The 15,110-nt window shown below is 46.7% G+C and overlaps 1 protein-coding gene across 4 annotated transcripts in view; it reads right to left on the bottom strand.

The window, feature by feature from the left end:
* CLNK (cytokine dependent hematopoietic cell linker) overlaps positions 1 to 15,110 on the bottom strand; it is a 124,092-nt gene that overhangs the window by 35,837 nt on the left and 73,145 nt on the right. For all 4 annotated transcript variants that reach the window (XM_053672461.1, XM_053672462.1, XM_053672463.1 and 1 more), the window contains exons 6-9: positions 14,226 to 14,367; positions 13,021 to 13,112; positions 11,082 to 11,127; positions 144 to 169 (exon numbers count right to left, since the gene is read on the bottom strand). In XM_053672461.1, the coding sequence (XP_053528436.1) occupies positions 144 to 169; positions 11,082 to 11,127; positions 13,021 to 13,112; positions 14,226 to 14,367 (306 nt within the window). The remainder of the gene's footprint in view (positions 1 to 143; positions 170 to 11,081; positions 11,128 to 13,020; positions 13,113 to 14,225; positions 14,368 to 15,110) is intronic.

The following is a 15,110-nucleotide window of genomic DNA, read 5'->3' as shown; positions in this document are numbered from 1 at the left end:
GAGTTGGTTGATTTCCAAACGAAAATTATAGATCCCAACTCAATTCCAGGATATAATGTTCAAGTGATATCTTCACGGTGGGCACATCCTAAGCCAATAAACTAAGGGCAGGGTAACAGATGTGTTTTAGGGGCTCTTCTTACCTTGTTTCTCTTGGTGGGTTTGTCTCCTAAAACATAAGAGGGACCAGTAGTGAGTCGACAGAAAATATCATCAAGCTATTTTTATACCTATTTAAATGGAAACCATTCCCATGTGAATAATCTTGGTAAAAATATATAAATGAACATTTTTTGATATCTAATTAGGTACCCAGCACCAAGCTAAATACTTTAGTTATGTAACTTCACTCAGTCCTCACCTGTCTGCGGCTGATGAGGAAACCGAGGCATGGGCAAGCATCTTGCTTCTAGTGACCCCTACAGTTAGTAAGTGGTAGGACAAGATTTCGCATCCTGTCTTAACCACTAGTTCTCGGTTAGAGTTAACATTCTTTTATATATAGTAATCTCATTAATTCAAGTTCTGGCCTAACACCTTCACTGGACATTTCTGAACAAGGGAGTATTGCATCGTAGAATTTTCTAGAAAGAAGGGTTTTAAAGACCTCAGAATGTAAGTGTTTTATTTTATGGACAACGCAACTAAGGACAAACTAGGTGGGACAGTTGCTGAAGACCACCCAACCCTTGAAGCCCGAGTGCGGGCCGGGAAAGGTCTTCCTGCCTTTTAGGGAGTTTTATTTCCATAACTCAACTCAACTCAAAGACAATTATTGAGCTGCTACTCTGAGCTAAGCCTAGTACCTACCAGGTGCGGGGAGTGAAAAGACAAATAGGTCAATCCTTCCTCTCAAGGCGGTCACAGTTCTGTTTCCAGGCCAATGTAAGGCGGAAGGGGAAAGGCCCGGCTCCTGTGGCTGCGACTTGGACACGGAAGTGGGTGGACAGGCACTGGAAACGTTGTTTAAAATGTGATGGGAATTGTAAGGAGCAAAGGGTGGAATTGATGGAAGATATGGGGGACCTAAATTTGTCTGGGGCATCAGAAAAGCTTCCTGGAGGAGGTGGTGTTCACTTCTCCGTGAACATGGAGGTGACGTGGTGTTGTTTGGAGACAGCGAGTGTCTCCTGTTATATGAGGTTCATGCCTCAACCCAGGACGGCCTGGGCGGCCTTGCCTCCTTGCTTGTGAGACAGTGGGCTTTAGCTGTGCTCTACAGACCCCCTGGGCGCACCCTGGGGACTCCTGAGAAGCCCAGGCAGCTGGGGGCCACTTCTGGCTCATCACCCATGCCATTGGGGGGTCCCCACTCTATCTACTTCCCATTGGGTCTCCTCTTAAGATTTCGTTTGGGTGAAGACTCAGCTGCCAAAACAGCACCATCCAACCCTATTTAACCCAACCCAGCGAGATGCAATGCATGCTGGTCTGGGGTCTTCCAGATCTAAAAGAACTTCCTCATTGAACAAAATCTACATTCTCCCTGTTTTGTTTTTGTTTTGGAAAAATGTCTTAAATAACTACAATAGACTTCTCTGCATGAGATAAACAGGAGTCATACATGTTCTTGACATCATAAAAACAAAAATATGACCTAGCACGTATTTCAGCAATAGCAGCAACATAGTTAATTTGGATCTTTGGCTATTTTAATGATATTACCAAAAAGCTTACACCCCATGATGTTTTCTTAAGGCACAAAATTAGAAAATGTAGAATTAACTTGCCCTTGTTTTCTTGGGGTTTGGCGTCCCCTTTGGAGCAACCGAGCAACCAGGGGAGCTCCCTGGTGGCTCATGGTGGTGAGTTTCCCGCTGGACTAGACGCTAGCTTTCCAGGAGGACTTTTTTCATAGCTGCTGCTACATCGATGGGGGGTCAATTCAATTCACTGGCAAAAAATCAACAGGGAGACCGAGTGTCCGGAATCCGACAGGAACATCCCATTTGTCATCTCAGGACACCTGTCTCGTTTGCTTCAGGGACTGGGAGCTGAGGGAAGGGTGTCTGCCTTCCTTTCACTCACTGATTTGTTATTGAGCTTGTGTCTGGCATGGGTTCATATTCGATGCATATACTGATGCAGTTGTTGGGGAATGTAATATTATTATTATTATTAATGCTCTTCCCACATAACCTACATTTCAGTGGCAAGAGATAGAGAACAAACAAACGAAAGCACCTGAGGACAGGTGATGCTACAAAGGTGAAGCAGGATGCGGGAGACCCCGGGGCCTGGAGAGGGAGAGAGCAGGCTGGGGCTGCTGTCTTTTAGGCAGACCCCAGGAGGCCTCCGGGATGGGTGAGGAGCACAGAGGCCAGAGGACTGTGAGGGAGCAAACCAGGTGAGGGTCTATTTGGGCGAGAGGATTCCTGGCAGAGGGAACAGTAAGCGCAAGGGCCCTGAAGTGAGGTGAGTGCCTGTGGGGGAGGGGAGTTGGTGAGGGAGGGGAGCTGGTGGTAGAAGTGAAGGGTGGGGTTGGGGGTTGACCTCAGAGGTGGGGGTGCCCTGACCACAGGGGTCTCACAGGCTATGTAAGGACTCAGCCACCGTTCATCTTTTGGACACACAGGCCAGAGTGTTGTGTCTTCATTGCAACGCAAAGTTTTCCCTGCCATCACCCAGTCCTCCTCTCCCTTACAAATCTGCGCACGACACCATCAGCAACAGCAGTGCCCCTGAGGTTTCAGCTCCGCCAAACGTGCCTCCTCGAAGTAGTTTACGCCATTGAGCTTCTCTTTCTCTTATTTGTCACTTAGGTAACTGAAATCCTACAAACTAAGAGTTAGCGATGAACTGCAGGGACTCCACTGGTAAGAAAACCGGGCCACACAGGGGAATCAGTGGGTCATATTGCCTTACAGCTTTGAAGGGAATCCAGGTAAAATACAGCCAGTTTTTTTTTTTTTTTGAGGGGGCTTTTTAAGTAAAGTGATACCATCTCAGGCATTTGGGACAACAGAAGAGGATTAAGATCGGAGTTGAATTTCTTGAATTTGAATCTTGCTGCTGCTGCTTCCTATGGGCAGAATCAGAGCAGGTGCTCAGTTAATGCTCGTGAAATGAACGGATGGACTGCAGAACGGCTGGACTTTCTCATCTGGGAAAGGGAGGGGTGGTTACTCACCTGGCGGACGCTCGCACGTGAAATGCATGGCCAAAGGCACTTCAAGGGCGTGGTCTCTATTGCACACCCACTGTTTCTAGTTGTTGTGGAGTGGGAAATTAGCGGGAATATAGCAATTTCCCCTTATGAAGAAATGCACATTCTCAAGTTATATGGAAAGTTGCATGTCTGTCACACAAGGAGACTCAAATATTTCTCCTTCCAGGTCTTTCCCATCTTGAAATTGAATAAAGCAGTTTCACTGGGACGAGGCCGGCACGCGCGCCACCTGGCGGCCAAGTGTGTAACTAGCAGCCTCCCACCAGTGTCCTCATTGGCTCTTCCCGTCTGAGACGCGATAGATTTCCTTCCGGCTGCCAAGTTTATTGCTTCTTGGGAGGTAATGTGCCGAGGTGAGCCCCACAGAGCTGTAGATTCTGCTGGACCCAGTCTGACCATTACCTCTGAAAATTATCAGGGTGAAACCATGACGAATTTTTTAACCTTAGAGGGGCTGGGAAGTTAAAGAGAAACCTCCCAGAGAAGAAGCAAGTATCGCGAGACTTTCTGTGTGTCTGGAGCAGCTTGTAACACCAAAGGCTGGTTGTTACATTTTCAGGTGGTTTTGCAATGCAGTCGTTGAACACAGTCATTATTTGGAAGTAAACTATATATCAATGTACACTGGAGCTATAGCACAAAAAAAGGTAACACATGCTCAAAACTGTGACTGCCTAATTATCCCACTACATTTTACTGTTATCCTGGCTGTCGAAGTTGTTTACTGATACTGTGTCTATACTGCAAATACTGGGAAAGGGCATTTCTTCCCAACACCATGCTTCAAAGATCCTGTTGGTAGCTTGAAGTTGCCATCGTGGAAATATTTATTTACACCATGGAAACTGGCAGATAGTACAAATCAGGGTTTGATTTAGTATTTTGCTGCTTGTCTAGACAGAGATAGTGATGGAGAGTCAATATAGCAAATGAAATTTAAAAGTGTGCTGCGTCTATATCCATTGTGACAAGAGGATAATCGGGGAGCTGAGAGTTCCTGTTGCCCCACACACTGTCTGCACTTGCAGTTGCCAGGGCTTTCTGTTTGGCCCTTCTCGTAGGTCTGGGGTGGTAGCTGCTTGTTTTACTAGCATTTCCCTGATGACGGGTGATGAGGAGTGTCTTTTCATGTGCTTATTTGCCATCCATTAAGATCTTTGACCCATTTTTTTAAACAGGGCGCACGTTTTCTTATTGTCGAATTTTGAGAATTCTTTGTAGATTTTGGATTATAGTCCTTTAGCGGATGTGTCTTTTGAAAATATTTTCTCCCAGCCTGAGGTTTGTCTCCTAATTCTCTTGGCATATTCTTTCACAGAGCAGTTTTTGTTGTAATGAAGTCCAGCTTACCAATCATTTCTTTTATGGATAGTCTCTTTGGTGTTACATCTACGAAGTCGTCACCAGGCCTAAAGTTATCTAGGATTCCTCCGTGTTGTCTTCTAGGAGTTTTTTGGTTTTGATTTTCATTTAAGGCTATGCGCCATTTGGAGTTAACTTTCATAAAGGGTGTAAGGTCTGTGTTTAGAATTTTTTTCTCTCCTGCATGTGATTATCCAGTTGTTCCAGGTGCTGTTTGTTAAAAAAAAAATCTTTGACACATTTTATTGTCTTCGCTTCTTCGTCAAACAGCAATTGGACATATATATCTGTCTGTTTCTGGTCTCTGTCGTGTTTCTTTCATCTCTTTGTTCTTTCGTGGTCACTGTCTTGATTACTGCAGTTTACAGTAAGTCGTGGAGTTGGGAAACGTCAGTCCTCCAACTTTGTTCTTAAACGTTATTTTCAGAGACTTGGTCATGAAACATTTACCTGCTTCTGACGTGCTCGGCGCTACTACCACTGAGCTGAGTGACTTAATAGAAGTCGCCTGGCCTCTCTGAGCCTTGGTTTCCTTATCTGTGATTTAAACAGTTGCACAAGAAGACATATAAGGTCAAAGACTTTGTTTCTTCACAAAAGGGACAATGGCCCAGTAGAATGGTCGCAAATAGGGTCCTCGAAGTCATTCCTGTGGGTGCTGATTGCTCCTCTGTCCCTTACTGAGTGACTCTGGGCACGTTATTTAAATGTGTGGAGTTCAGTTGCTATGTCAGTTTCATTTCAGTCTTTAAAGTGCAGATAACAAAGTGTAATTCCTTAGATGGTGAGGGTTAAATAAAATAATGCTTGTTTTTCTCTTAGCTACCATTCAGTTGGTGTGAAATATATGTAATACCCTTTATCTGTGATCATGAAGAACAGCACTTTTAGAAAGAGACCAGCAGTATAAGAGGAGAAACAGCGTCAGGACAAGATCGTGTAAAACTTGGCCTCGGTCACAGGATTTGTTCCATCTGAGTTCCGCGATCTGTGAGAGGGAACCACTGGGCCCTGAGGTCCTAAGGACTCGACATGGAAGAGTAAGAGGAAGCAACTTAGGGTCCAAGCAGGTAATGGATACGTGACAAGGCCTGTTTGAGAAAACTCTCCAACTCTGTTGAACTTTGGGAAATTCCAGCGGTAAGTTGCTGAAGTCAGTCACTGGGTCGAGGGGGGAACAATTAAGTTAAGCAAAGTCAAGGATGTGGGAGGGGCCTACCTGCTTTGACAACTCCTCAAAGAAGGTCAGAGTACAATTTTTAGGATCGTGCACTTGACCATGTACTTGAACAGCTTTATGCTGGGATTAGGGAGGAACATGGGATAAAAATGTCTTTCCGAAATGAGCCTAGGGAGACGTCTTCCCTGCTGACCGGGTGTCTCGGGAACTGGAGGAGGGCTGGGCAGTCAGGGCGCAGTGAAGGGTGGAGACCGAGGGCGGTGGCACGGGGTACGGAAGGGGTGGCTTTGTGCACACGAACTGCATCCATGGATTCGCAAAACTCTAGACTGTTGTGTCCCCTGTGTTTTACAGGGGTGCGGGGAAGGCCCAGGGAGGGAATGGGATTTGCTAAGTTTAAAACTGGAGCCGAGATGGAGCCAGAAGCAGCCCAGGCTACTTGACCTACCCCTCTGGAGGCCCCCCCCACCTCATGGGCCTGTGTGACCGAGGGCCCCAGGCTCGTCTCTCCTGGTCCAGTGACACCTGGCAGAGCTCACCTAATACATAATCCAAATGCGCTGCACTTTAGAGTTAGTCTAATAAGCGTTTACTGTGCATCCACACGTGCCCGACACGGCCCTGTGCACATACTGTAGGGAAAACAGTGTCCCGTGAGCTGGCCCCTGTGGGCGCGGAGTCCAGCCGGTTGTAGAATTTGTCTACAACAGATCTATTCTGTATGCTAAACGTCCAGACAGACTCAGTCTACAGAGAGAGGTGGGAGACAGCCCTGGGCTGGGCCAAGGGCAGAGGGTGGAGAGGGAGGGGAGGGTTCTGGGAGTCACTGGTTCAATGTCCCTTTGTCGAGGGTCCACCGCGTCCCAGGGACTGTGCTGGAGACAGTGCTTTGCACCGGTTGTCACCTTGAAAGCAGACAGATACCTTAGGATGTGGGCGCTATTTTCTCTGTTTTGGAGATATGGAAACCTAACCTTGGGGAAGAAAGGTGCTTGTAGATTTCATGGTTGGAAAGTGGTGCAGCTGGGATTTGACCCAAGTCCACCGTTCACACATGTACGTCTTGGCTGCTTCTGGGCGTCAGGAATCCTGCCGAACGTCTCCTGAGGTCACGCTCTCACTCCTCAGTCCCATGTCCCTTGTTCTGTGAAGCCTTCCTGCCCTCTTTTTTTTTTTTTTTTTTTTGAGTTCCCACAATACCTAACACAGAACCAGCCAGACTGTGGGCTCCTTGTGGCCCGTGGCCTTCTGTAACTCGACACCCTGGCACAAAGAGATTTTGGACAAAGTGACCTTCTACCCTGGCGATTATCACGGAGTGTCCTGACTGCTTACTTTTTAAAATTCTACTTGTAGTCACTTTAAATTTCTCTATTGGAAAGTGCATTTACTACGCCAAGCAGTTCACCAGAGGCCTTTCTTCTTTCTGGAGCCTTATCATTTATAGTTCTGTCCGTGTGGCTATGAGACCAAGCCCTGCTCTGTGGCCTCATTCATGAGTGGTCTTACAGAGTTTATAGCATTAACTTTGAACTGAATATTGTATTAACGCCTCTGTTGCTTTTGAGCCAGGGGTTGTGTCTGAAACAAATGTCAGTCTGTTAAATGGCATCATTTTTGCAGTATTTTGTGTTGCTGTGTTCCATCACTAGGGGGTGATAGCATGAGCCATCAGTTTGTGTCTTTGGCATTGACCTTGGCGCTGTGTGTGTCAGTGGGCTATGGTGTATCAGCTAGGAAGCAGAAGGTAGGAGGACTTGGCGGAAAAAATTTGGGCCCTAGCACATATAGTAAGACTCTGGAATCGTTGCTGTGGTTGACAAAACACTGGGCTCTCTGGACTTGGCTGTGACCACTTGCCTGGTGACCTTGAGCAAGTCACTGCCCTTGCTAGACCTCCTTGCGTAGCACGAAGGAGTGGAACCACACTGATGACAACGTCATCTCTGACTCTAATTCCTTCGGCATCTAAATTCGTCTGAAAGCCAACTAGCGGAAGGGCCCTTCGATGGCATTCTGTGCAGTTCCATTTTGCTGCGTTTCAGCCAAGCTCATGTTTTCAGAGACACATCAACGCTGCTCAGTCCCATCTGTGTAGTTCTCGGTCTTTTCTTGGGTAGTTTATTGTATTTTGTTCTACATCCATTCTCGTGTATGATGTGCTCAATACCTCGGAGGAAATCGGTTTAGAGTTTCTGCCTGGTTCACGTCTAAGGCAGAGAGAGATTCCTTTCAGCCTCCTATTTGCAGTTTAGGAAGCAAAACCACACCACCTTTGAATATGACTGCGCCCTCATCTGAAAAGAAGCCGGCTTCTTTTCAATCTGTGGTTAATGCTAATGGCTCGTCACAAACAACTTACACTGTGTATATATTCTCCCCTCAAGGAAAACTTTTATCCATTTTTGGAGATGAAAATAAAGTCAAGCTTCAGGGAAGATAAGTTCTTGAAATCTGATGGTTTCCAGATAATGTCAGAATATGATTATAAGAAAACTAACATGAAATGTACATTAACATAAGTCTATAACTGCTCAACTTGATGGAAAATATCACCATAAAGTTCTGCCATTACTGAGTCACCAGATATGTTTTTTCTACGACATTTTATGAGAATGAATAAATTATCTGAGAATGTGTTTGCATCAAAACCACAGAAGTTTGTGATAAACACATAAATCATTGAAGCATTTTCTAGGAAGATGCCTGATCTTAAAAACAGAGGGAACTCATATTAACTTCCCCCTTCTCAGCCTCCTCTTCTGTGTAGCGCTTCAAAGCTCTGGGTGGTGATGAAGAGCCATTGATTATGGAAGATTAGGAGGAGATAAAGAGAACTATTCCTATCGAGGTTTTCCACCCAAGCTCTCCCCACGAGCCTCCAGGTCTGTAAGCCCTGTTTTCATTAAGTTCCTGTTTGTGGTTATGGCCTCAGTTTACATTGGGGTCTATTTCTGTAGCCGTGTTACCCATATACCAGCCAACATCTCCTACAAAACTGGTAGCACTACCTTAACTCTGAAAGCCAGGTCCTTGTTGCTCTCCCTGGAAACTTGTTTGCTTTTTGTGCTGTGGGCAATTGATGTACATAAAGAAGCAGGGTCCCTTTTTTGCTAAGACCACCGAGAAGCTTGGAGGCAATTCGATATCTTAATCTTAATAGGATGGAGAGATGTGTGCCTGAGGATCCTGAATTTTATCTTTGTCATATAGTCTATCTAGATTTTTCTACAATTTTTATTTTAATTTTCTTCTATTTTACTGTGCAAGTTTTTGTTAACTCCTCCAAAATCTTTATGTGACTAGGCGAGGGGTAGATAAATAGATGAATGGACACTTGTGATATTGTGACTTACAATAAGTACACATTTGGTCTTTGTCTCTGTATCTGGGAAAGTGCTCCTAAATCCCCTGAAATGTCCTGAGTGATGAGAACAAAGAGGTGTCTATTGTTATGTTAATGAGGTGAATTTTAGGCCTCACTTAAGGATGGGGGCTGGTTGTCTGCGGAGCTGCCCACGTGATGGGAGGGTTGGAAATTTCAATCCAACTGAAGTTGGGAAGGGCAGAGGGGCTGGAGGTAAAGTTCAGTCACCAATGGCCAATAATTTAATTACTGTATTTTGCCATGTATAAGGAGCACTTTAGGCCCAAATTTTGGGGGGTAAAATAAGAATGCACATTATACATGGGTAGGGCTAATTCCATATCTATAAAAACATCTTAAATTCTTTTATTTATGCTTATGCATTAAAAGTGTAACTGTAGAAAGCAATAATGATACCTATGCAAAATAATAGCTCGGAATATGATCAGTGGTTTTGTTTTTCAATATAAATAAAGAAAGAAAGAAAGAAAGAAAGAAACAAAGAAATAAAGAAAATGAATTAAAAAATTAAATGGAAGATTTTTTTCCTGAAAGTTTGAGCCAAAAATGTGGGTGTGCGTTAGGTACCAGACCCATTACGAAGGGCAAAATACAGAATTTTTCTCTTGTAAGAAGCCTCCATAAAAACACCAAAGGGTGAGATTAGGAGAGCTTCTGGCTTTGGTGAACTGGTGGAAATTCAGGAAGCATGGAACCTCTTTACCCTTCCCTCGGACCTCGACTTAGGCATCTCTTCCATCTGTCTGTTCCTGAGTTACATCCTTTTATCATAAACCAGTAATCTAGTAAGTGAAATATTTCTCTAAGCTCTGTGAACCATTCTAGAAAATTAATCAAGCCCAAGGAGCGGGGGCGTGGGGTCCTCCAATCTATAGCCAGGGGGTCAGAAGCATGGGTGACAACCCGGACATGAGACTGGAGGGGGTGGAGGTGGCCTTGTGGGACTGGGCCCCTTACCTGCACAAGCTCAGGTCATATCTGGGGAGGTAGGGTCACAACTGAGCCAACATGTAGCTCACTCAGCTGGTGTCCGATATAGCTTGGTGGTGTCGGGGGCAAAACCCCCAAACCACATGTTGAAGTTGGGATCAGAACTGTCTTAGTCATTAAACAGACACATTGATGGGCAAATTAATGGTCAAAGAAGCCTCTGTAATCGAGGTACAGACGGGCCTCCACAGCAAACTGTAAAAGCAAACACGCTCTGGGCCTGGGGGTGGCGTCAGTGCCCCTGCTCTGAGCCCCGTCCCTGTCCTTCCCCGATGCCTGTGCATCTCGGGGAACCGGTCCTGCGTAAATAAACGTCCTTAAATTGCCCCAATTGGACTGTGCCATCTGTTTCCTTTTAAGACTCTGACGGTTACCATCGCCTATGAAAGAAACTGGTTTCAATGGGCAGGGAATGTAAATGATAGGATTTCCGTCTTTTCTGATTGGACACAGTCAGAGAAGATGGGGGAGGGAGGAAAACAATGGGAGGAGCTATAGTGGATACAATCCTATTGAGTTTCTTCACTGTCCTCTGTGCTTCTGGCAATACCAAAATTGATTATTTCTTTTCTGCCTCATACCTGTATCTTTATCTCTAAATTGAGTTGCTTTGCCTCAAGCTTTAATATCTGTTTTCATATTAATTAATCAACAATTTAAAATTAGATTTTTATCTCGCGGTGATTTTATTGGCAGTATGCTTAGAAAACTATCTTAGTTGTATGTCTAACACAATCCATATGTTTTCAAACCATTTCTTTCTGAAATTGCACATCACGAAATATGAGTTTCCACAATGTCTTCATCAGTACAGTAAGGTGATAAAAAAGCCTAAGATGTATGACAATCTTACTAAAATTAGTTATTTCACCAAAGATGAAAGTTCGGTAGATCACCTTGTTTAAGAAACTCCGCGGCCAGAAACAAAAATGCAGGCAGATTTCGGAAGCAAAGAACTATACTGCTATGTCAAAGCTTGTGACTGACTGTACCTTGAACATGCTGGCTCCTGACGTCCTTGGAAATGGGTCTGTCCACCTGTAGAAGAAAACAGGGCACCATTATCCCTGAAGTTGTGACTGTGACACCGTCCGAGGTCCCACTGCTCCGTGTGGTCAGGTCCCCAAGGATAAAGGCATCTGGACCCATCATTCATAGAGACCCATCATTCATTCTGAGTGTGCATGGTTGGCAGTCAGTCGTTATGTGCAGATGTGTGTACCATGTGGTGGTGATGAGCATGGTGGCCTTGGGTGGTATTTGTCATAAAAACACTTGGATTTGAGATCCACCCCGTCTCTTGTTGCTGTGAAACTTTGGAAAGGCATTTAGCCTACTTTGAGCCTTAGATTTTTCATTTTACAATAGGGAGGGAAAACATTTAGTCGATTCATGTCGTTGAGTTATGACAAAGATGACTGTACAGGATCAAGTTCACTGAAAGCAGCTGAGCTGGCAGATCAGCACAAGAGCGGGCACACGCGTACCAGCCCATCACCATGTCCGGCCCTTGGCACTTATTTCTTCAGTGAATTTGTTGAGTAAATGGTTGCAGAGTTCAGTGTGGTGCCGGGTAAGGGAGAGGTGGTGACTATTTCACCCCCGCCTTGCTCTCCCAGCCTCTCCTGGGTGTGTCCCGTGTCAGGGACATTGTTGGGTAGAATCTGTAACTTCCTGTCCTTGTCAACATTAACAGAAGCCCTCAAGTTAAACAGAGAATATGAAAAAATAATGCAAAAGGGAGAATGTGCTATGTGCAAAAGCGTGTTCATATTTACTGATAAATGTGGAACAAATTTAAAAAAAAAGAACAGTGAAATCAGTTAAAAATGACTTAAAAAATAATAGCCAGTCTTGGTTGGATGTGGAAGACTTTCCCACACAGGGCTTCTGTGTGGGTAAATTAAATAAGTTTTTAAAAGATGTTTTATTGATTTTTAGAGAGGGGAAGGGAGGGAGAAAGAGAGGGAGAGAGACATCAGTGTGTGTTCCTCTCACACGCTCCCCACTGGGGACCTGGCCTGCAACCCAGGTGTGTGCCATGACTGGGAATCGAACCCCCAACACTTTGGTTCGCAGGCCAGCACTCAATCCACTGAGCCACAGCAGCCAGGGTGGTACATTAAATAAGTGTTGAGGATAGAAATTTCTCAATATGCACCAGAGGCCTTTACAGTATTTTCACTCCATGGTTAAGGAAAATAATTAAAAATTCCATAATGGGGTGTATCTGTAAAGATTCTGCTTATTAATGTTTATCACATGGGAAATTGATTTCTAACCAGAATATACCGGTAACGTGAAAGGAAAAGACAATCAGGCATGCATTATACAACAAGACTCCCTTCCATAAACTATGTCTGTGTAGAAAATGTCGGTGGGAAATAAACCCAACTAAACCTTAAGACCGAGAGCCCTGCAACCCCAGGGGTGATTAATTTCTAGTTTATGTGTTTATGCATTAAGACAATTAAGCATTAGCAAAAGTGTTGTTAAAAATAAAGTTCTATATACGTGTTTAGAGCATTTGCATTTGCGAGATATTTCGTAAGATAGTCTTTGTAGTCTCCAATCAGCCGTGGAGGTAAGTGTGGCGGGGACTTTCATTTCTGTTTTGTGGATGTGGTCACAGTTGGCTGTAGCCAATCAGCATTGGGCCTGGAATCTGGGCCAAATGATATGTGTATTTATTATCACAGTAACCTGAGTTCGAGTTCTGCTTATGGAGAATGGGATGAGCTGTGGATGAGAGGCAGGTGGAAGCTGGTTCACGATAATTCTCCCCTCCCCTCCACCCATCACGGGGGGCTTGACGGCTTGGTCCCTGAGGACACGCCTCACAGTGGGAGGTGGGGTCTCCTGGCTGCCGGGAACCACCTGCCACGTGTTCGCTCACACAGCCGAGCCTTCACTCACGCAGTCCAGCCTCACCTGCATGTTCCAGGTTTGCCGCTCTGTCGGGAGCGACCTCGTGCCATCTAAGGGGAGGGGAGGGCCCCCTACATCCTCAAAACAGCGCGTGTCTGGGAAAAGAGCAAAAATGAGAGTCATACCCGCTTCCCAGGGGGGGAGACTGTGGGGCAGAGAAGAGAAACACCCCCTCCGGTCCGTGCACGGAAGTGCCCACGTCTGCACTGGAACATCCTCATTCTCAGCCCCTGGGGGATGCTTCTCCTCCTGCCAGGGCCGGGCTGTGTCTCACCGTTGGAAACCCTCCTGGTCCGCACGCTCTCACACCCACCCTGGCTCTCCTTTCTATTTTATACAGTGGACACCTTCTACCATGTTTATCTGCTTCTCTCTCTCTCTCTCTCTCTCTCTCTCTCTTGGTCGCCTGACTGTGACCTTCCTGGGAACAGGAATCAGGATTCATGGACCCGCGTGTCCCTCCATCAGCCCCAACACGAGATGCCCAGCACACGTGGACACTTGGGAAGTGCCTGTGGAGTGAATGGACTCTAAGGAATATCATCGCTTTCACAGGCGATTCTCTTCAAGAGACGCCTGTGGATTCACTTCAGGGGGTCAGGCCTCAGGCAGCCCAGACCCCCCCTCTCCGCTGCTCAGAAGTGGGCTCCATCTCAGGTTCTGGGAACCCCTGCAGCTGCCCGATGTGCCCCCCGCCAGACAGAGGAAGCGGGTGTGGACTTAGCCCTCCCTCCCTGGTGAGAAGCTGAGCTTTTCTGCCTCACCCTCCTGCCACTCACACGCTGCCTACCTGCAAAATGGGTTGGCCAAGTGGATGGTCTACCTTTTGCTCTCTGCCCCTCACTGCAAACTGTCTGAACATCTTCTGCACCCCCGCGCCACCCCCCGCCTCCCCTCTGTGGTGCTCAGCACTTGCTCCTAGGGCTCACAGAGGTCATCGTGACAGTTGGTAACCAGCCATCACACAGCTCTGCCGCCCGCAGTCGCCTGGTGGGAGCTGGACCTTCCTCATACACGGCACCCTTAGAGAAACTCTCAGGGTTCAGGTCAGTGATTACGAACCCTGCTTTTGGTTCCGGTCACCTCCACCTCCAGAAAGCCCTGCAGGCGGGACTGCACCCTAGAGTTATCTGAATCAGCACCTGCGGCTTTGCTGCTGGGCAGCGTGGCAGCTCGTGCACTTGCGGATCTCAGACCCCAGCGGTTACCTGCGTATTCAGACTCCTTTAGAGGCCTGGCGGGTAGAATTTTCATCAGTTGCCACGTGCTTGCCACGGGAAGCCTGGGGGCTTCATAGTCGTCATCCCCGGGGTCTCTGGCCGCGTCCAGGGCTTCAGGGAGGCTCATTTCCTACGCAGGAGGGAACATTCGAGTGAGTCAAGGGAAGGTGCTGTGACCGTTAAGATCGCAGGCGAGGGTGCTCGCTCAGAGAGTGACACAGGTCCTCTTAGGTGAGAGGTAAGAGTCTGGGGCCTGGGGTGGTGAAGGTCTTGCGGTAGGTGGAATTCTAATGACGTCCCCAAATAGTCCCATCCTTTGTTCAGTCAAAAAACTGCCCAGGTGGTGCTGTGAGGGGACCTTGCAGACGTAATTAAGAGGAGTAGTTAAGTGTCTTTGAAACAGAGATCGTCCTGGATTATCCGCTTGGGCCCAACCGCCCAAGATTCCCAACCGCGCGGCCGGGAACGACAGGCCCCGTTCCAGGGGGCTCTCACGCACGTTCCCCAGTGTGGCCCTCGGAGTAACGGACTTTTCTCTTCTTTAACACGTACAGAAGCAGGGCGCAGGTGCCACAGTTGGGTAGCGCCCTGCCCGCACTGGAATCCAGCGCCAGGCATGTCTGATTGTCCTGCACCCCGAGAGTGGAGGGCAGAGTGTTTGGGGTGCTCCTTGTGTGGAGGCACCCACTCTGCGGAGACAGTTTCCTTCTCCTCACCCAGCATGGCCGGGGACACGTGAGCTCCGCCCCTGGACTCCCAGTTTACTTTCCAGTCAGCAGCTGAAAACCTAAAATCAGAGTGACTGCTTTGTAGCCTTAACCAGATCTGGGTCTTTTGCATAAACAGTAGATTCTTCACCTGTGTTTGTTGAAT

Source organism: Artibeus jamaicensis, unplaced genomic scaffold, assembly GCF_021234435.1.
Source record: "Artibeus jamaicensis isolate MK-2021 breed Jamaican fruit bat unplaced genomic scaffold, CSHL_Jam_final contig_76, whole genome shotgun sequence".
Taxonomy (NCBI): domain Eukaryota; kingdom Metazoa; phylum Chordata; class Mammalia; order Chiroptera; family Phyllostomidae; genus Artibeus; species Artibeus jamaicensis.
Note: the sequence above shows the minus strand (reverse complement) of the source record. Positions and strands in the feature narration are given on the sequence as shown.